The sequence below is a fragment of the Herpailurus yagouaroundi genome, unplaced genomic scaffold (genome assembly GCF_014898765.1).
Source record: "Herpailurus yagouaroundi ecotype Mexico unplaced genomic scaffold, PumYag 530, whole genome shotgun sequence".
In the NCBI taxonomy this organism is placed as follows: domain Eukaryota; kingdom Metazoa; phylum Chordata; class Mammalia; order Carnivora; family Felidae; genus Herpailurus; species Herpailurus yagouaroundi.
In genome coordinates this window covers 2,920,093-2,940,609 of record NW_024412747.1, presented here as the reverse complement: position 1 = coordinate 2,940,609, position 20,517 = coordinate 2,920,093, and the positions used below count along the sequence as shown (strand labels likewise).

Here is a 20,517-nt window from a genome sequence, read left to right as displayed (position 1 = left end):
CGTGTAGAACCCTTGCGAACAGAGAGAGGCTCCTGTTCTCTTCTTTCCCTGGACCTCTCTTCTGGATCCTGTGAGATCCTCCGGCATGACTGAAGCTTGCTAGCGTGTTTATCTCCTAACCCTGGTTGAGGAACATGACAGAAAAGATCCTGGCGAATCTAACGTGATATGACCTGCTTCTGGCAAAGGTCCGCACACCGAGCCTCTGTTCATTCTGAGATTCATTTGTTTATTCAATGGCCGGGAGTTGAGTGTCTGTCAATGTGACGGGACTATTCCAGGTGCTACAGGAACGGTTTGACAAGGATGTATCCTTACGGGGCTGAGAGTTGGTGATTCTGTTCTGGCCCGAATAACGAATTCCTGCCCTGTGAGGACCCTCCTGCCTGTTCCGCGGGCAACGCTGCCTCCTGGCACACGGCTGGGCTTCCCTGCTCGCCTGCGCGTGACACCCTGAGCCCTCCACACTTGGCCACGTGTCATTCGTGGCTCAGAGAAGCGAGCAGGACCTGGATCTCTTGACCTACCAATCAAACTAGGCTGTAAGAGACACTGGCAGTGCTGGTAGCCCCAGGCCCCTCTGCCTCCTCTTTTAAGGAGCTTGGCTGGGCCATGAACCTAGAAGCTAGAACCCTTATTGGGCTCACTGGTGAAGGGTGAACCAAAGTCCAAGACTAAAGCCAGCCCTGGATGGCCTGCTCCTGACTGCTTTCTCCAGGCCTACATCTTGGCCTTAACCTTGTCACTCTAACTGAAGGAGTAAGTTGTTGAAGAAATTCATTTAGGGAAGAAGAGAGCTTGCCACCTTCCCTAAAGCCTGGAGCGGTGGGGCCACAGAGCCCACTCCTGTCTCCCTTTCCCTTGGCCCTTGGTGCTGCTGAGTCATGGGGGCACCGAACCAGCTGAGGTGACATCTAACCCCACCAGCTGCAGGACGCAGGGAAAGATTGGAAACCAAAGGGAACAGTTGAAAGGATACCAAAGTAGGCAAGCTATTGAAAGCCTGGATCTAAGGGTGAGTTCTTTGTGTAATTCCCGACCGTGCCTTTTCTGGGGGGTGGGGCCTCTCTAAGTACGCTCATCTGTGTGCTCACCTGGAGAGCTTGCTCTCTGGAGGTCAGGACACTTAGTGCCCACGTCTAGGCAAGGGCGCCCTCCCTCAAAATAGCTTGTAGACTCAACACGTAGTTCAGTGGTGTTGGCCATTTGTCAGTAACGTTTTGCACACAGAATTGTGTGTGGCTTATTTTTTTGGATTGTCATGATAGCAAGTGTTCAGTTTTTCTTCAGAGCAGATTTGATTTTTTATGCAAGAAATCACTTGGGGCACCTGGGTGGCTCAGTCAGTTGAATGTCTGACTCTTGTTTTGGCTCAGGTCACGATCTCACTGTTGGTGAGTTTGAGCCCTGCCTTGGGCTGTGTGCTGAAAGTGTGGAGCCTGCTCGGGATTCTCTCTCTTCCTCCCTCCCTCCCTCCCTGCCTCCCGGCCTCCCTCTCTCCCTCTCTCCCTCTCTCTCCCTCTCTCCCTCTCTCTCCCTCTCTCTCTCTCTCTCTCTCTCTCTCTGCTCCTCCCCCATTCACACTGTCTCTCAAAAATAAATATTTTAAAAAATATTTAAAATAACTCAGAATGTAATTTGTTGAATAAGCCCTGTGTGGAGGCTGTAAATTTGGTCTGAAGATAGTCTCCATCACAAAGTTCAGAAGGGCTTTGAGTAAAAGCAGTGTTGATTCAGTAAACGGTATCGAGCACATACTTGGGCAGGCACAGCTCTAGGCACAGGGGATACAGCAGGACTAGTGTTCTGGCTCAACAAGTTAATAAATAATAAAACATAAGAATAGTAAGTTGCCAAATAAATACAATTTCTAGAAAGAGGTGCCACGAGGGGGATGGGACGGGGGAAACAGGCAGGGTTGCGGAGGGGACGGTAAGGAAGGCCAAACTGGAAAGAGCTGTCTGGGCTGAGACGTGTGTGATGCGAAGCACGGAGCCATGTCCCTGTGTGTCCCCGGCAGTGGCAGCAGTGCATTTCGCTCTAACGTAGAAGCTTGGCAGGTCTCCAGACCATCAGAGGAGCAGGGGGAAGAGTAGAGTAGATGAGAGCAAACGTTAGGAAATAAACCCGGAGATGTGAGCCCTGGATGTAAGGCTTGAGGGGCAGCAGCTGGGAGTTTTGAGTCTTGCTGGAATCTGTTCCTTGCTTTCTAGTGTCACCGTTCTGAAGAGTAATATGGATTCTATTTACATTTATGATTTAAGGCACACATTAATTAGCCAGTGCATGGGGGGTGGGGAAGAAGGTGGGGATTCTTGGATCTTTGTGGAGTACTGGAGCAGGAAAATGCCAGAAACCTTCAGAAGTGTTGCCTGGGTGATGAGTTAAGGTGCTGCAGGCAGATCTCGACAGGAGGGACGCTGACTCGTTAATTTGTTCCTCAGTAGCGTTTGAGTTTTTACCGTGTGTGTATTTTTTTTTTTTCAACGTTTATCTATTTTTGGGACAGAGAGAGACAGAGCATGAACGGGGGAGGAGCAGAGAGAGAGGGAGACACAGAATCGGAAATAGGCTCCAGGCTCCGAGCCATCAGCCCAGAGCCTGATGCGGGGCTCGAACTCACGGACCGCGAGATCGTGACCTGGCTGAAGTCGGACGCTTAACCGACTGCACCATCCAGGCGCCCCTGTGTGTGTATTTTTTAAGAAGCTTATTTATTAATATACCACATGCGTGTGTGTGAGATTTTATTTTCGTGTGTGAGATTTTATTTTCACGGACTCAGTGTAGCTGTTGTGCTGGCGACAGTCTGTAAGACCCAAGCATTGGTACCCAAGTGCCTTCGACAAGTGAAATGTGCTTCTGTTTTCATAGATAACACTTCATTTTTCTACCTCAAATTACGTCTTTTCCTCCCTTCCCCAGGCGACAGAAACGGATGCCAAAATCAGAGTGTGCATCCGGGCCTACCATCTACTTGTGAAAAAACTGGGCTTTAATCCAAATGACATCATCTTTGACCCTAATATCCTCACGATTGGTACTGGGATGGAAGAACATAACCTGTATGCTGTTAATTTTATCCATGCCACAAAAATCATTAAAGTAAGTATGGGTGTTTTCTCTTTCCTCCCCAAGACATCACTCACATTTATCCCATGGCTCCAGTGAGTAGTTTGAGCTACATGATTATTGGCTGGGAATGTCGACATTTTACTCTTAGGTAGTAAATTGGTTTTCGGAAATTTAGGGGCCTTTTTTATTTTTCACGTATGTGTTTTATACTATGGAGTATAACATACCTACTGGAGGAAATATATAAAAGGTACAGAGTGTAATAAATAAATATGAATCACGTAGTGGTTTTTACATAGGTCATGAAATAGAACGTGCCTAGTGCTCCCATGACTCTCCCTTTCAGATTACGCTCTCATTCTGAATTCTATGATGTAACCATCATCCTGAATTTTATGATACCACTTTGTTGCTTTTCTTTAGAATTTTATCGCTTATGTACAGTCTGTATTTGCAAATTCACCCACTTGATAAAATTTATTCGTGACCCCAGAATCAGTACTCATGGTACTTTTGCAGTCGTTCACGGACATGCCCGTGTGCAGAGAGGTGAAAAATTCAAGCGGCCCCACCTACACGTTCCCAGATGAGGTCAACAAGGATCTACTCTCCTGCTTTTCTCAGCTATCATCCTGCAAACAAGCGTCCATTTCGTGGTCTATTTAAGTGCTATGTTTTTCACATTTTTGAGCATTTTCTTGGTAGCTTCTTTCCCTGTTTCAATGGCCCCCAAGTATAGTGCTGCAGTGGCATCTAATGTGCCTGAGTGTGGGAAAGCTGGACATGCCTTGCAGAGAAAATACTTGCATTAGGTAAGCTTTGTTTAGATGGGACTTGTAGTGCTGTTGGCTGTGAGCTCAGTGTTAGTGAATCAATACTATACGTTAAACAAGATGTCTTTACACAAACACACGTAAGACAAATTTATATATTGATGAGTAGATGAAAATTGTGTGACCAGAGGTTCACGGGAACAGAACTCTACTTTTCCCTCGGAGCAGTGATTCCGATATTCCTGGATTCATTGTTCACGGTGACTTTATGGAACAGAACTACCACAAATAATCAACTGTGTACCCAGTGCTTTGCCTAGTTTTGAGCTTAATATAAGAATCTTGGGGTCCCTGGGTGGCTCAGTTGGTTAAGTGTCCGACTCTTGATTTCGGCTCAGCTGACAATCTCATAGTTTGTGAGATTGAGCAAGGAGCCTGCTTAGGATTCTCTCCTTCTCTCTCTCTCTCTCTCTCTCTGTCTATCCCTAGCTTGCACACATGCTCTCTCTTAAAAAATAAACTTTAGGGGAGCCTGGGTGGCTCAGTCAGTTAAGTGTCCGACTTTGGCTCAGGTCACGATCTATCTCACAGTTCATTGAGTTCAAGCCCCACATTGGGCTATGTGCTGACAGCACGGAGCCTGGAGCCTGCTTCGAGTTTCTGTGTCTCTTCCTCTGTCTCTGCCCCTCCCCCATCCCTTCTCACATTCTGTCTCTCTCCCCCCCCCTCAAAAATAAATAAACATTAAAAAAAAATCTTTAAATAGAATCTTAAGATTTGTATGTCTCTTTTCCTTACCCAGACTTACTTAAAAGATTCATCTATGTTGTCATTATACTTTGTTCATTTTTATTGAGGTATAATATTTTATTGTGTAACTGTTCCACAATCAACTGTTCTGCTGTTGATAGACATTTGGTTTGTTTCCAGTTTTTGGACCATACAAGCAGTGCTGCTGGGAACATTCTTGTATGTGTAACTTGGGTGCACGTGCATGAGTTTCTTTATAGCATACACCCAGAAGTGGGGTGCTTGGGTCACAGCAGTAGATAAGGTGAGCTGTCTCCCTGAGTGCTTGAGCTGGTGTGTACTTTGACCAACGTAAGGAGGGGTTCCTATTGTTCCACATGCATGCTCATGCTTGATATTGTCATCACGTGTGCTGGGAGCCTCAGTTTCACGTTGTGGTATAATCAGCCAAGTTTATGGTGAACTAGGGAGTTGGTTGATTTAGGCTACAGAAGCCTTCGAGTGAATGACCGACTACTCTTGTCTCTCTCTGTGTTTTCCACCTCTGATTCTTTCTTTTCTCTGTGATTTATTCGGCAAGTATTTTATGGCACACTCACCATGTACTGTGGCCCCGTCCGGCTCCCTGTAGAGATGAAGTGGATACAGCAGAATCTTTTATCTTCCCATAGGGGATTAGAGCGTAGGAGGAAAGACGGTCTATGAAAGAGCTCCCGCGACGTCATGGTAGGGCAAGTTGAGTCTACGTCTGGCTCCAAGAAGCCCAGCCCTGAATTACTTCGAACTTCACTTTTTTTACTTTCCGCTCTTGTATATGTAGCTTGAGGAATGTGATTGCTACTTTTGGCAAAATAGGGTAATCTTTTCACCTTTTAAATTTTTTGCTAGGAAACATTACCTGGAGCCAGAGTAAGTGGAGGTCTCTCCAACTTGTCCTTCTCCTTCCGCGGAATGGAAGCCATTCGAGAAGCAATGCATGGGGTTTTCCTTTACCATGCCATCAAGGTACAGTACAACACCTGTTTGTACTTGGAGCCAGTTTTTAATCGGGACAGGGGTTTGCAGATGTGGGGACAGACCCATGCAGCTGGCCTGCTGCAGCTTCTGTGGCTAACGTTTTATCTGTGCTTTATACGTCGTCTGTGGCTGCTTTCACGGTACAGTAGCAGAGCTGAGTAGTTGTGATGGACACCGAATTTCCCTGGAAATTCTCATTTTTTTTTCTTTGTATTGCCCTTAGTTTGGTATGGACATGGGGATAGTGAATGCCGGAAGCCTCCCTGTCTATGATGATATCCATAAGGAGCTCCTCCAGCTCTGTGAAGATCTCATCTGGAATAAAGACCCCGAGGCCACTGAGAAGCTCTTACGCTATGCGCAGGTAGAGACAAAAGTGTTCTGACAGATGGCTTTTCCTGTCTGAACTCGTCACTCTGGTTCATTAGACCATCGTAGACTAGAAGCAAGTGTCTAATCCAGTCTTTGGATCACTTAATTTCTACAGACAGTTCCAGAGAAAATGTCTTAGTTAAGGGTAAGGAAGCAGAAGCAGGCCATACCCAGCCTGCTTCAGTGTTCTGAATTTAGGCTTCTGTACATTTATTTTAAAATGTACAATTAGGGGCACATGGGTGGCTCAGTCAGTTGAGTGCCCGGCTCTTTCTGCTCAGGTCATGATCCCAGGTCGTGGGATCGAGCCCTACATCAGGCTCTGCACTGAGCTTGGATTGTGCTTGAGCTTCTCTCTCTCTCTCTCTCTCTCTCTCTTTCTCTCTTTCTCTCTTTCTTTTTCACTCTCTCTCTGTCCCTCTCCCCTATTTGTGCTCTGTCTCTCTCCCCTATTTGTGCTCTGTTTCTAAAAAAATTTTTTAATTTTTTTTAAAAATCAAAAAAATGGTGTATTTGTAAAAAAAAATAAATAAAAGGTAAAATTAGTTTTTTCTCATACCAAAGTCACACATGTTAATTCTAGAAAATTTACAAAATCCAGATAAACAAAAGAAGAAAATAAAAATCAGAATCCTACCATCCAAAGTTAGCCACTGTTGAGATTTTGTTATAACTTTCTAGTCACGTTTCCATTTTATGAGATATTTTTCTTCCTTGTAATTTAAATTAGCTATTTTGGATTTTCCTGTGCGGCTGTGTTATTTCTGGGTTCCCACTGTGACACGTTTATGTCTGTGTGCCTGACCACAGGGTCTGGTCCACCTGTGGCAGCGTTCTGCATTTGAGGGCTTGTGGTCTGTTCACCTCTGATCTATAGACATGAGAATAATTACAGTGAGTCTGAAAACTGGTTCCTTGTTTCCCCTTATTATGTGTCAGGCAGTCCTGGGTACATTAAGTATGTGTCATGGGTGTGGCTTCCTACAGTTCTAAGAAAGATGAGATCTTTACCTCAAAAAAACTTTCTCATTTATTTCTGAAAGTGAAGGCAAAGGAGGACGTTAATGTCACAAAGCACGTTGTGAAGGTGGTAGAGTGCTCTCGTGGATGTTGTCTCCCTCATTAACGTTTTCTGTGTTAAAATCTGAATTTAACTCTGGCAGAGATGCTCACTTTGAGCTTCCATCGAAGAGTGAGTACTAAAGAGCTCTGGAGGAAGGCTAGGAAGGTTCAGGGTTAACTGCCTCCTTGTCAGCTTACAGGTGACAAGACTTAAGTTTCTGAAATTGCTGTGGGCTCATTGAAGCTCGCGGAGGTCAGACTGTGTGCCAGTGAGCACAGGCTCCTCCTTCCTGTTCCTTAAACACATTTCCGATTTCTCTCATGGGCCAAAGCCAGGATGGATCCGGTCTTGATTACCGCAAATATAATCAAGTTGTGCTTCTCACCTCATTGCATACGAAACAGTCTCTGGATCGCCCTCCCCCCCCCCCCCTTCCAGGACTGTTTCTGCTCATCTAGACAGAGTGCTTAGCTCTTTAATAGTCTTCAGACATCAAGAACCTGAGTGTGGAACGCTATTCAATTTTCTTCCGAGCCTGTCTTCCGCTGAGTGGGGAGACCTGTCCGTTAGTAACTCGGGGTTCCGGTGAAGCCAAAAGGGCATCCGAGTTTCTATAACCATGAAGTTATACCAGAGTGTTCTCACCCACACAGTGATGTGCTGTTTCAGTTTTTCCTTCACTGTCCAGATGAGCCAGCTCTCACGGAGGAAAGGTGGGAATCCTTGTGTGTAAGGCTGTTCTCATTTAAGGTTTTGTTGACTTTGTAGGTGATGTCAGTCCTTCTTTTCCATCTGTGTTTTAGAGTTTGCTTACAGATTTTTGTTTCTGTGTATCCTGCTGAGCTGTGAAGAGGTTTTGCCCCTGGGGCGCAGCCAAACTGAGGGAGATCTTAACAGCAATTGCAAGAGCTTAACAATCCATCATATAAGAAATTTCCTCCCTCTTAATGTAGCCACAAGGACTTACTACAAGCCATTGACCCGTCTGTCAAGTAGGCTGTCTACCTTCAAGGTGACTTCTGTTACCATTAAGGGAATTAATAACCAAAACAGGTATACTTTAATAAGTCCCACGAGTTGCCAGCTCTGTAGCGATTTCTCAGGATGTACCAAGTGCAAATGGAGCATAAAAAGCAGTGATATTAAGGGGCAAGTAAAGGTTGAAGATTTTTTTTTTTGTAAGAAAATGATTATCTCTTCTTGTTATTAAACGATGCAGTCTGCACCCAAGTCCCTGTGTGATACCTTGTTGAACAGGTGGAAAGCATCTTCTCTCTGATCTCCCTAAGCTCTCTAATCCCACTTTGGGGGAGTTAATGGGTTTGTTGAAAAATAATTCTTTTAATCGGGTGCAGACTGACCTGTGATGAATAAATTATTTTTGGTAATGACATCTGGAGATGGCATGGTACCATGTGATCTTTGAGCAGTTTCCTTACCAAGCAGTACCCTAATGGAGGTCATGACCCCTTTGGGCTGGAAGGATCTCTGTTCTGAACATAGTCGTTCCTGAATGACCTTGGATTGTGAGACTGTTCTTAATACTTTTCTGTGAAAAAAGTTATCTGATCCTTCATCTAGCCTTCATCTTCCTCATTGCCATTGGAGGTCGCCTTCTTCTCTGTCTTCCTCTGGAGCAGTTTACTCCCCTTGATTCCAGAAACGAAGCAGCAATCACCGTGAAGACCCTGTGACACAGAAGCTCCCTTAGAGCGGTAGATATGGATACAAGGAGCAGCCAGATGGACATGACAGTTGATTGGTCGCTTTACCTGGTAGCTTTGTATTTGCTGAGCTTCCACAGTGGGTCTTGTGTGTGTTTCACCTGTGAGGCATTCTGTGTTTCGCTCGTGGTGAACATCCTGTTGAGTAACTAGTTGGAGAGCAAGGTGGACTCCGCGTGCCATGTTGTGCTTCTGAAATAGCCGCCCTCCAGTGTCCCTCTGGCTTGAAGCACTGATTTTCTGCAGCACGTTCATTGGGTGGGGTAGTTTTCATTCGCTGCAGCCGCCAGCGCTTTGGTGAAATCCTCACTGGCCTTCCCTGTGTCCTCATTGGCCGCTGTTTGTAATCACGTTCCGTCTGGACCCCTCCCCACCACGTAAGTGCTGCACACCGTGGGGTTTCTGTGGACACACCAGGTCCTTGTTCCAAGAGTGTTTGCAACACTGCCCTGTTTTCACTCCTCCAAGTCCACCCCGCAGGCAGGAATTGTCTGATGACTCATAGAGCAAATGGGGTGTTCTGTGTGTCAGGTGACATGAATGTGAGCTTTAGCAGGGCTTTTTCTTTTCTCTTTCTGTTTCCTTCTGCAGTGCCACACAGCTCTGGTTTTGTGGGTTTTGCCATCGTCGTGGCTGGACAGTATGACTTCGTATGCCTCTGCCACATTTTCTGGATCTGTCTATCCACCAGCGGACATTTAGTTTGCTTCCGTGTGTCGGCTCCCGTGACTCATGCTGCAAACTATTCTTTTTAAATCGCCATCTTTAGTTTTTCCGATAGGTGAGGAGACCCTTGTGCCATCGTTACTGCAGTGAGCACCCCAGCCCTGCAGTTCTGGGGTTCTCCCAGGTCCTTCCGTCTCTGCTTACACATGGTCTGTCACTTAATGTCTTTGTGTTTGTCTTCTTCCTTCCTGTTACCAACATTGTAGTAGTCCAGGCCTTTATCCCGGACTGTTAAAACCTCCCCCTTCTGGGCTTCTCTTAAAAATACTGCTTCGTTATTCTGCAGCTTCAGAACTTTGAATTTTGTCCTGCGCCCCCACCCCTTGCCCCCGCCCCACAGTTGCCTGTGAGGTTAAATCCAGGCTCCATCACATGGATTTCTGGTGCTCCGTGACTTGGCCTCTACTGTCCTGTATAAACACTGCTGCAGAAAATCTGGTTTTGTTCAGCATTAAACCACTCAGCCAGTATTTACTGAACTCTTGTTCTGTGCTGTGTACCTCACTGAGCCTGGAGGATCCAAGTAGTAAGAGAGATGTGCTCTGCGGTTGAGTGAGACGCACAGAAAGGCACAGCACAGGTGTAATCCAGCGCGGTGAGTGCGGGACGCCGTGAGAATGCATAGGAGGGACACTGAACCTGAAGGCGTACAGGTGGTCAGGGAAAGCCTCCCAGAGCCGAGGGTCAGGGGAGGCCTGGAAGCTAGAGAGGAGCGAGCCGGCGGGCGAGGATTTGGTGTTGGAGTGCGGTGCTGGTGGTCCCCCAGGGAGGGGCATTTGCATGTAGTGGGTGGGGGGGCTGGCCCATAGGTGGGTGCTGAGTGAATGCGTGTCAGGTGAATGACTGTGAAGGCCCAGGGGCAAGGGAGATGATGGGGAGTGTGAGGAGCTGCAGTGTTTGGGTAGCTGGGCTCGCTGGGCCGCTGGGCCGGCGGGGCAGAAGACGCAGCCGATGCGGTCAGGGGGAGAAAGCCAGATTGGCGCGTGGCACGGCCCGGAGCGGAGCCGTGGCCAGAGGTCCTTGGCCTAGAAAGGGAATATATCCCTTGGCCTAGAAAGGGAATATATCCCTGGAAGAATAGGACACCTACAGTGAATTTTTTCACGGGGGTGGGGGGGAGGTGGGGAACGGGGAGGGGTGCTTCGTGATTTGCATTTTAGACAGGCCCCTCTGGTTCCAGTGTAGAAGGTGCACTGGGGTCGGGGCGGCTGTGGGCTGCAGAGACCAGCTCACGGCTCGGACCTTGGAAGCTCGGAAGCACTGCGGGGAGAAATTTAAAAAAATTTTTTTTAAATTATTATTTCTGAGACAGAGCATGAGTGGGGGAGGGCCAGAGAGACAGGGAGACAGATCTCAGGCAGGCTCCAGGCTCCAAGCTGTCAGCACAGAGCCCGACGCGCGGCTTGAACTCATGAACCGTGAGATCACGACCTGAGCCGAAGTCGGTCGCTCAACTGACTGAGCCACCCAGGCACCCAGCGGGGAGAAATTTTGAGGGCTCGGTGAGTGACCGAAAGAGAGGAAGGGATGAATGTTCACAAATGTACTTGGATTTTTGGTTTGGGCAAGTGATGCCACCACTTGAGATGGAGAAACAGATAAGGCCATGCAATTCACCCCACGGACCACGGTCATTGCACTTTTTGTCCCTTTGCTGAATCTGTCCGTTTCCTCAAAGTCTCTCTCCCCCCGGGTTTGTGGTGACGACTCATTCCTCGAAACCCTGGGTCTGGTTTGTAGCACGTAGTTGTCTGGATCATCTACTCATCCAGCCCCTGGCACATGCTTTCTCTGCTGGCTCCCCTTCCGCCTCCTTACAATGTGGCGGGGTCCTTGAGAGCGTGGGCCGTGTCTTGCACCCCTTGGGTGTGCCCGCGTCCTGGGTGCTGTGCGACTCGGCACATGACGGCCTCTCCACATGTATTTGTGGGTAGTGATGCTCCACGTGGAGGCCTTCGGAGGCCCAGCACATGTGGGAACAGCTTCTCTTTCTGCCTGGCCATACTTCGTTTGAAATTGCTCTCTTAGGAAAGGAGGAACAGAGCCTCATTTTATCCTTCCACCACAAGCTTAAATCCTAAAACACCTCTCCTTGTCTCTGTCCTTCCCTCAAACATTAATTGAGATCTTAATTCATGCTGGACACTCAACTAGGCACCAGTAATATAAAAGTAGAATAAGCCATAGTTTTCTGCTGTGAGGGCTTGTTGTACCCACTCTCTGTCCTAATTTCAACTCAGACTCATGGCAAAGGAGGGAAGAAAGTCGTCCAGACTGACGAGTGGAGGAATGGCCCCATTGAAGAACGCCTCGAGTATGCCCTTGTGAAGGTGAGCTGTGGGAGCACGGGGTGGGTGAGAACAGGCTGGCTGGTGGAGCCTCGTGGTGGTTGCTGGAGGGGAGATTCCCTAGACCACTCCTGAGCAGTTTGGACACTGTCCCCCCCCCACGGAGCACAGTTGGCGATGTCTAGAGGTAGCTTTGGTCATCACAGTAGGGGGTGGGAGGTGTTCCTGGCATCCAGTGGCCGGGGATCCCGTAAACCTCCTCTAGTGCACAGGATGGGCCCGCGTGACAGAGAATTATTCAGCCCAGAACGTCCGTACTGCCAGGTCGGGAAACGCTGTTCTAGACCAAGTTGCGGTCATTTGATCCACGAGCAAGTCCTGGATCTTCTGCTGATAATTTGGACTTCAGGCAACATAAGCTCTTGGCTTCGGTGTCCTCATTTGTGGTTCGGAGAACTTCCGAGTTCTCTTTTTGGCTCTCGAATTTAACTTTCAACCTCTTGACACTTTTTTGAGATGCACATATTGCAGGTTGTGGAATCACTGAGCCACATTCAAGGGACCTTGAACTGGGGACACCGAGGATTAGGGCTTGATCAGTGAAGGCTGGGTGAGTCAGCGGAGGCTTTGTGGGTTTGGACTTCGCCTAAGGGTCCTGCCCACTGTCATTCCTCCCCAGCCCCAGAACTTTACCTTGACAACACACACTGCTTCCACAGGAGGTCGTTAGTAAGGAATACTCTGCTAAACGTTCAGGTAGGACGCAGTGTATTTTATGATGAATTTGGACTTTACTCACAGTATTCCTTCTTTTACTTCTGCATACTTTTAGGGAGTGCTTACCTTGTATCAGTAAAGCCAGCTGAGCACTTTACATAGGTTATTTCATTTAATTCTCAAAACTAACCACATGAGGCAGGTACTGTGTGACAGTTTAGGAAACTGAGGCTTGATAAATTGCTGAGATTAGTGACCCAGGATTTGAACCTGCATACTCTAATTCCAAAACCTTTACTCGTAACCATTTCTGTGATTCATTCTTTATTGACTGGCCTTAGGCCAATTTTTAATGTGATTTTTATCCTTTTTTTAAATAGGGTATCGAAAAACATATTATTGAGGATACTGAAGAAGCCAGGTTAAACCAGGAAAAATATCCCCGGCCTCTGAATATAATTGAAGGGCCTCTCATGAACGGCATGAAAGTTGTCGGTGACCTTTTTGGAGCTGGAAAAATGTTTCTGCCTCAGGTTGGCAAAAGATGGGGGGTGGTTTTCACAATTGAAAGAAAAAGACTTTGTCTTTTAGTAAATAGTAAGTTCGGGTAGATTTCTCAAGTTTGAAGTTTGACAAGAGCTCGTGGGCACTGAGATGTGGTCATTCTTTCTGTAAATGTCCCTACGAGTGACATCCGGGAGGTCCGTCTTCAGGGCGATGTGCAGGCTAGAGGTTAGAGGTCATCCGGAAATCCTTTGCTTTGTGAGGAGGAAGTGCCACCACATCTTACTCCCAGCACCTGTCTGCTCTTCCCCAAATTAAAATAAAACCCCTGCTTCATGTAAAGTTAATAACGTCAGCATTTGATTTGACCAGCCAGTATTCATTTTGAAGGATGCGTTTAGAATAGTGATAAACATTAAATTTTATGTTTCGAGAAACCAGAACTCTTACTTTGATTTATAGGGGATACTAACCATATCAGTTAACAAAACGTCTGTGGGGCCATCAGGGTTGGGGCTGCGAGTCATACGGAACAAGGCCCTTTTTGGTTTTTCTAATTACTCTTCCTGTATTTAACTAAATGCCCACTTTCTTTCATAACATTCACCCTTTCTCTAACAGCTTTTTTTGTTGTATGATTAACATACAATGAGGTGCATGTTTGTGGAGGAGACAGTGTGAAAAGTGTTCACACGTATGCACCAGCCAAACTACCACCACACACGAGACGAGGAACGATTTGTGGTCCTGTCTTATCTCCTCCAGCCTGTGACAGTTCCTCAGTCTTTGTTTTTCATGACGTTGACTTACTTTTAACTTTGCATTTTTAAGGTGACATTAGACAGACACACTGCAAACACACCTTGAGAAATGGCTTGTGTATCCCTCCCCCAGCTTCTTCCCCAAAGGTAAACATTTTTCCTTGACCTGAGTGCACTTAACGGCGGTGTAATGCTGTTAAATAAAGACCTTGCTCAGATTTAACCAGATTTTTTTTTTTTAATGTTTGCTTGTTTTTGAGAGAGAGAGAGGAGGCAGAGCATGAGCTGGGGAGGGGCAGACAAAGAGAGGGAGACACAGAATCCAGAGCAGGCTCCAGGCTCCGAGCTGTCAGCACAGAGCCCGATGCGGGGCTCCAACCCACCAACCTCGAGATCATGACCTGAGCTGAAGTCGGATGCTTAACTGGCTGAACCACCCAGCTGCCCCAGATTTCACCAGTTTTCCCACTACTGTTTTCTTTTTATTCCAGGATCCCACACTGCTCTTATCCTGGTCTCTCTGACAGCTCCTCAGTCTTTCCTTATGACCTTGATTTTTGAAGAGTGCAGCACAGTTTTTATATAGCTGCCACTCAGTTTGGGTTTGTCTGATGTTTGCTCATTTTTGGCAAGCATAAGGGTGATGCTGTGCCCTTCTCAGTGGATCCTATGAGGAGGCCAAGAATGTTGCTGTGTCTCATTACTGGTTATATTAACCTTGATCATTTGGCTAATGGTGTCTGCTGGGTTTCTGCTCTGAGAATTCACTTGGAGACGGTGCATCGTACTCCCACCCGTGAATATTAGCATACGTTGATGGATTCTGTAAAAGGCCCCGTTCTTGCTTCAGCATAAGCCTTAATTATAAGTGAATTGTAGTGCTGGGCAGCAAGACGGGAAGGCTGAGAAGGGGCTCTGGTGAGTGGAAAAGGGCACACAGAACTTGGAGAAGTGATGGGCGGCCTTCTAGGCTGAGAAACAATAGTGTGCAGAGAGGTTCAGAGGACAGGAGTCGCAGCACGGGGGTCCTAGCCTTGTTTTCCTTCTGTGCCTCATTCATTGTCTTTCTCCACGAGGAACTCATTCCTCATCCTGTCTGCTGTCAAAAGTGGACTCCGGTGTGGCTGACCCGAGGCCAAAGCTTGTGTTCTTCATTTATGCTAAATTAAGAGGCTACGAGGGGCCGGTAGCAACCATTCGGGGGGGTTGGTAAAAGATGGTGGACTCTGTGTATTTTTCCTAGGTTATAAAGTCAGCTCGAGTCATGAAGAAGGCCGTTGGCCACCTTATTCCTTTCATGGAAAAAGAAAGAGAAGAAAATAAAACGCATGCTGGCATAGAAGAAGAGGAGGCAAGTCATTTGTCCAGGCCGGTGGGCCCTGGGAGGAATTGGCCTCAGAGACGGTTACTGGGTTGGGATAGGGACCATGGGGCTTGGCTGTGCCTGTCACTGATTGATAAAATAGAGCGGTGATCTCTTTTAGCAGATATCAGAATACCCTGGGATTTTCCTCTGAATGTGGCTCTCTGAATTTTTAATATGAGCATAGTTTTCCAAACCGAGCCCGTGATTTCAAAACAAAACCACTCTGTTTATCTGTTGACCGTTCACAAGGCTCCTACTGTGTGCCAGGTGCTGTGCTAGACACCGTAGCTGTAGAGATTGGTCCCTCCCCTTGAGGTAACTGAGTCAGGTTTGGCTTTGGAAAACCTCTTCACTGATTTTTCTCTGTATACTGGTAATGTCCTTGGCACTGCTTCCGGATCCAATTTAAATCTTGTTGGCTGTGCCGCCAGAGTCAGTCATGAAGCTTTGACCTTGTTCAGCTCCCCGAGAAGCTCAGCCAGCTTTGGCCCGTGGGATTCTGAATCCTTAAATTGGTGTGAGCTTGTGAATGGCTCCAACAGACCTCCCACTTGCCTTGTGTGCCTTTTCCTTTTCTTTTTAAAAATTAACTAATTAATTGAGGGAGGGGTTGCTGGCAGGGCTTAGGACAATGGTATTGAAGAAACAAAAGATAATTAAATGCTGTTGAGATGGTGGTTCAGATTCTGATGAGGCTTCTCCCTCTGTTCCCCGCCTCTCCCTTTTCTGCTCACAATAAATATTTCTCAGACAGTGTTTTTGCAGTTTAAGATCTGTCGTTCAGCTATGGGACCGTGTTGGATTCGAACTTAAACTGTTCTTCGAGGTGATGGAACCCATGCTTGAAGTTCCCTGAGCTCCCCTGCTAGGCAGGCTGCCTTGGAACTGCTCGGGGGCACAGCTTTGTACTTGCAGAGCATGTGATGTGGGTTCTGGGTCAGTCTCTGGGGTTGTCTTTGTTGTATTAGAGTGCTTTCTGTGGCAACACTTGTCTGCTTCTAGAGATTTAAGTTGGTCTGTTCTAAGTGACCACAGCAGTGCTCAGCTGCTTGGTTTGCTCCCCAGGACCCCTACCAGGGCACCATCGTGTTGGCCACCGTGAAAGGGGACGTGCACGACATAGGCAAGAACATAGTTGGCGTTGTCCTTGGCTGCAATAATTTCAGGTGAGTCAAGACCTACCTCTCTCATCCCCTTTCTTATTCAAAAATTAAAGCATTTGCAGCAGTGATTCTGTATTGGTTGGAAGGGGTAGGGTCCAGCCGTGGATGTTGGAGGTTATTTTTAATTTCTGTTTCCTGACTGTGTTTTCGCACTTCCACAATGAACACACCTTTTCAAATGAAATAAATGAGTAAGTTTGTCACCTGTTAATCTGGTTGAAAAGGACAAAAGGAACAGTAAAAATTATTCAAGCCAGGTCAGAACAACCAAGAGGCTTCTTGAGAATTGACCTTGGGCCAGAGGCTCTAATTACTAGAACACTGGGCTCCTGCCTGCAGCCCGTGGCCTAGAGCGGGTTCTCTTTTTCTCCTCAGTAAACGATGGCAGTCTTAGAGCGGAGATCTTAGAGCTGAGACTTTGGCTAAATGGGGTTTTATAAGAAGGCTTTGACTGTACAATTCTCTCCTTCCTCTGCTTAGAACAGGACTGTGCATGCCTCTTGGAAATGATGAAGCTAGATTTTGGAATGTACACAAGTAAAATCTCTTGCTGATGTGTCTCTTTAGAGTGGATAAATATTCAGCACTAAGTTATTTCCATGTGAGAGCTGATGACCTATAGTAAGTGTATGTTTTGCTCAGATTTCAACATATTCTTTATGATCCAAAGCCTAATACAACTAATGCCTTCTCTGGTCCATGTCCAACCACAGTCCCTGTGAGTCATGGACTTCCTTCCAACGTACTGTGTCCTCTCTGAAGAAGAGAGCCAGGCCTGTGGCGCAGCCGTGGCCCCTCACGGGTCTCTCCGGCTGTCCCGTGACAGTTACCCTTCCAGCCCCTCCCTCCTTTCAACTTGGTTAACCATCTCTGTATTCGAGGCCAATGTAATGCAGCCAAGAAGCCCTCAGGGAGGCTGGAGTCAGGGAACGAGAACGGTGTCAGGGTGGCACTTTGGCCCCTTTCTTCACAGACATTTCTGTTCTCTGCCCACTCACTGTCAGAACACTTAGTACTCTCTCCCAGTCTTGCAAATGAGGAATTTGGGGATGTATTTATTCTTTTTTAAAAGGCAAATACATTGGAGGTTGTTGTCATGAGATTTCAACTATGGAGTAAGTATTTGGATAAGGGGTTTCCTTCGTGAAATCTACAAGATATCTCTGCTCTGGTCTCACCTTTTCAAACCTGATGTCGTTGGTTTCTGTTTGCATTCATCATAATTAGTCAGCATTGAATTCAGCTTACAAATGTTTATAGATCGTCTGCTATAGACCACACATTGCACTAGAGACACCAAAATGATTTAGTTGACTTCTCTCAAGAAATTTACTGTTTATGAGGCTAAGTAGCCAGGTACCTATACAGTTGTGATCGTAGTCCAGAAACTGTTGAAAAAAAGCAGCTTGTAGGTAAACTTCTTAAAGCAATTCTTGAGATATTATTGTCATGAGTTTATAATTTTTTATTTTCAGAAAATGGATAAGTAGCCAAAAGAATCACACTAGGAATGTTTTTTCCTCCAGTTAAAGACGTTCTAAGAGGCCGGGGAGAACTGTGGCATTTCTCCAGGGTGCTGCTCCGGCTGAATGTCAGCATCTGTGAAACCTGCTTATTAAACCCGAGGCTTTCCTCCAGCACATCCAGTTCCTCTGTCCTGTGCATTGAAGGGGTGCTTGTCTTTGCTCATAAGTCTAACTGGAGAAACATCTGCTAGTGAAACTGTAATTATTCCTTTTATAAAAACATGAGTGAACGGACAAACCTTTTCTATCACGACAGACGCCCTCTTGGGTCTTGTGTCTCGTGGCCCCCTGATCAGTTTAATTTTATGGTGTTAGCTAGTAGGCAAGTGCCCCACCCTCCCCCCCCCCGCCATCTACCTTATGTAGTTAAATGTATACTTTTGCTGAGCCTCCAGGTTCTAGGCTGGATCTGGAGTGAACCACGCAGCTAGTGAGTGAGTCTAGCAAACCATCCAGAACCAAATCTTAAGGCAGCTTTCTAATTCCAGGCTCTTTGTCATCGATGCAGAAAATCTCGTAAGGTGGTAAGGATTTTTTTCTTTTTGAAGGGAAAAGAAGTCAAGAGGACTAAAGATGATAGTTCTGTCCAGACAGAGAACGTTTTTATGGGGATGATGCATTACATTCTGTGATCTAGTAGAACACGTAAATTTGAGAATTTGAATAGACCTAAGGGATAGATCCACCAAGAGGCCACTGATACCTAACATGTGGTTACCACTTCACAAATGAGCTAATGCTTTCACATCACTGATTTTTCTGTTTTCTGTCTTCTTTTCCTGATGGTTTTCTTTTCCTTTCTTTTCTTTCTTCCTTCCTTCCTTCTTATGATTTTGATCCTGTTCTGCCTGCTTCAATTATTGTCTTTCTCATTTTTACAGACGAGGAAACTGAGGCTTAGAGAAGTTCAGGAGTTTCTTCATGGTCACACAGCCAGCAAGTGGCAAGCCATATACTCAGGGCTTCTGATTCCAAAAGGGAGGACTCTGCTCTCTCAGTTTATCTTCCACTATTGATTATGAAGTTAAACAACTTTAACTGTAATGTTTAATGTTAACATTCTAGTTAAATTCCTCTTAAGTAATATAAAGTATTTAAAAATGTTTTCTGATCAGATAGTACCTGAAAATGGATTTTAAATATGCTCCTTAATAATTTTTATATAAAAAGAAAATGTGGGAGCACCTGGGTGGCTCATTCGGTTGAGTGTCTGACTCTTGATTTCGGCTCAGGTCATGATCTCACGATTTGTGGGTTCAAGCTCTGCATCAGGCTCTGCTCTGACAGCATGGAGCCTGCTTGGGATTCTGTCTCTCCCTTTCCCTTTGCCCCTCCCTGCTTGTGCTCCCTCTTTCAAAATAAACATTTAAAAAAAATGCACACTGGTAAAGCACAGGTAAACGCACACTGTAAACACAGTTAATGCACGTTGTTTGTGTAAGAAAAAGTAGGTATATGTCAGCAGAAAATTTAAAATTAGATATCCTATATTTGGGTGCCTGGATCGCTCAGTCAGTTAAGTGTCCAACTTCGGCTCAGGTCATGATCTCATGGTTCCTGACTTTGAGCCTCACGTTGGGCTCTGTGCTAGCTGTGTTAGCACAGGTCAGAGCCTGGAGCCTGCTTTGGATTCTGTGTGTCCCCCCTCCCCCCACCCCGCCCCTCCCCTGCTTGTGCACTGTCTCACTCCGTCTCTCAAAAATAAATAAATGTTAAAAAAAATTAAACATAAAATAAAATTAGATATCCTATATCTAGTACTTTAAAAACATGGATCTGGTGAAGCAGATAATAATAACAGGCTTGTTTATATTTAACCAGTTGTTGCTAATCTGTCTAGTATGAGTAAAAATTAAGCAATATACAGATGCCTATAAATGAAATACTTTCAAACTGAATAATATTAGAGTGTTCAGCTGAGTGAGAAAAATGACTATCTAAGTCAAGGGCAGACTGGTCCAGTCCTGTGCTCCACACATGCTCACTAGATAATTATTCAGAGATTTTCAAGCTGATATGTATGTATAGGGGTGGGGTGTGTTATACAGTTTTCCTGGTTTATTGAGATGTAATTGACCTAAAACACTGTATAAGTTTAAGGTGTACAACGTATTGGTTTGGTACACTTACATACTGCAGTGTGATTACCGCCATAGTGTTAGCCAACAGCACTTTCACTTCATATAGTTACATTTTCTTTTTTTATGGTGACAGCATTTCATCCACATCCTGGCCAACACTTGTTACCACACGGCTTTCTGATAACAGCCATTCTAACACGTTTGAGGTGATATCATTTTGGGTTTGATTGGCATTTCCCCGATGATGAGTGATGCTGAGCATCTTCTGATCTACGTTGTTGCCCCTTCAGATGTCTTCTTTGGAAAAATAGCTATTTGGTTCCTCTGCCCAACTTGTTATATTTGAAAGGGAGACTTTCCAGAATTTGTCTCATTCATTGTTTTAAAAAAGGAGAAATGGAAACAGACACTGTCAGCACCGCTTAAGCACAGATTGGAGACTTTGGCTGGGGACTGCAGAGTGGTTGGGTGCTTCCATCTAGTGGTAGCGTGTGTGAATTGCAGGATCAGAGACAAATGTCATCTTCAGTTCTCTTCAAGAGACAGCAAATGTGAAGCATTTGATGATGGATGCAGGTGCATGGCTTTGATTTTCCTTTTTAATTTTTGTA

General features: G+C 45.9%; 1 protein-coding gene across 4 annotated transcripts in view; it reads left to right on the top strand.

The window, feature by feature from the left end:
- The window catches only part of MTR (5-methyltetrahydrofolate-homocysteine methyltransferase), a 130,374-nt gene that overhangs the window by 52,129 nt on the left and 57,728 nt on the right, over positions 1-20,517 (top strand). For all 4 annotated transcript variants that reach the window (XM_040464945.1, XM_040464943.1, XM_040464942.1 and 1 more), the window contains 7 exons: positions 2,926-3,105; positions 5,487-5,603; positions 5,839-5,979; positions 11,741-11,830; positions 12,886-13,038; positions 15,014-15,121; positions 16,202-16,302. In XM_040464945.1, the coding sequence (XP_040320879.1) occupies positions 2,926-3,105; positions 5,487-5,603; positions 5,839-5,979; positions 11,741-11,830; positions 12,886-13,038; positions 15,014-15,121; positions 16,202-16,302 (890 nt within the window). The remainder of the gene's footprint in view (positions 1-2,925; positions 3,106-5,486; positions 5,604-5,838; positions 5,980-11,740; positions 11,831-12,885; positions 13,039-15,013; positions 15,122-16,201; positions 16,303-20,517) is intronic.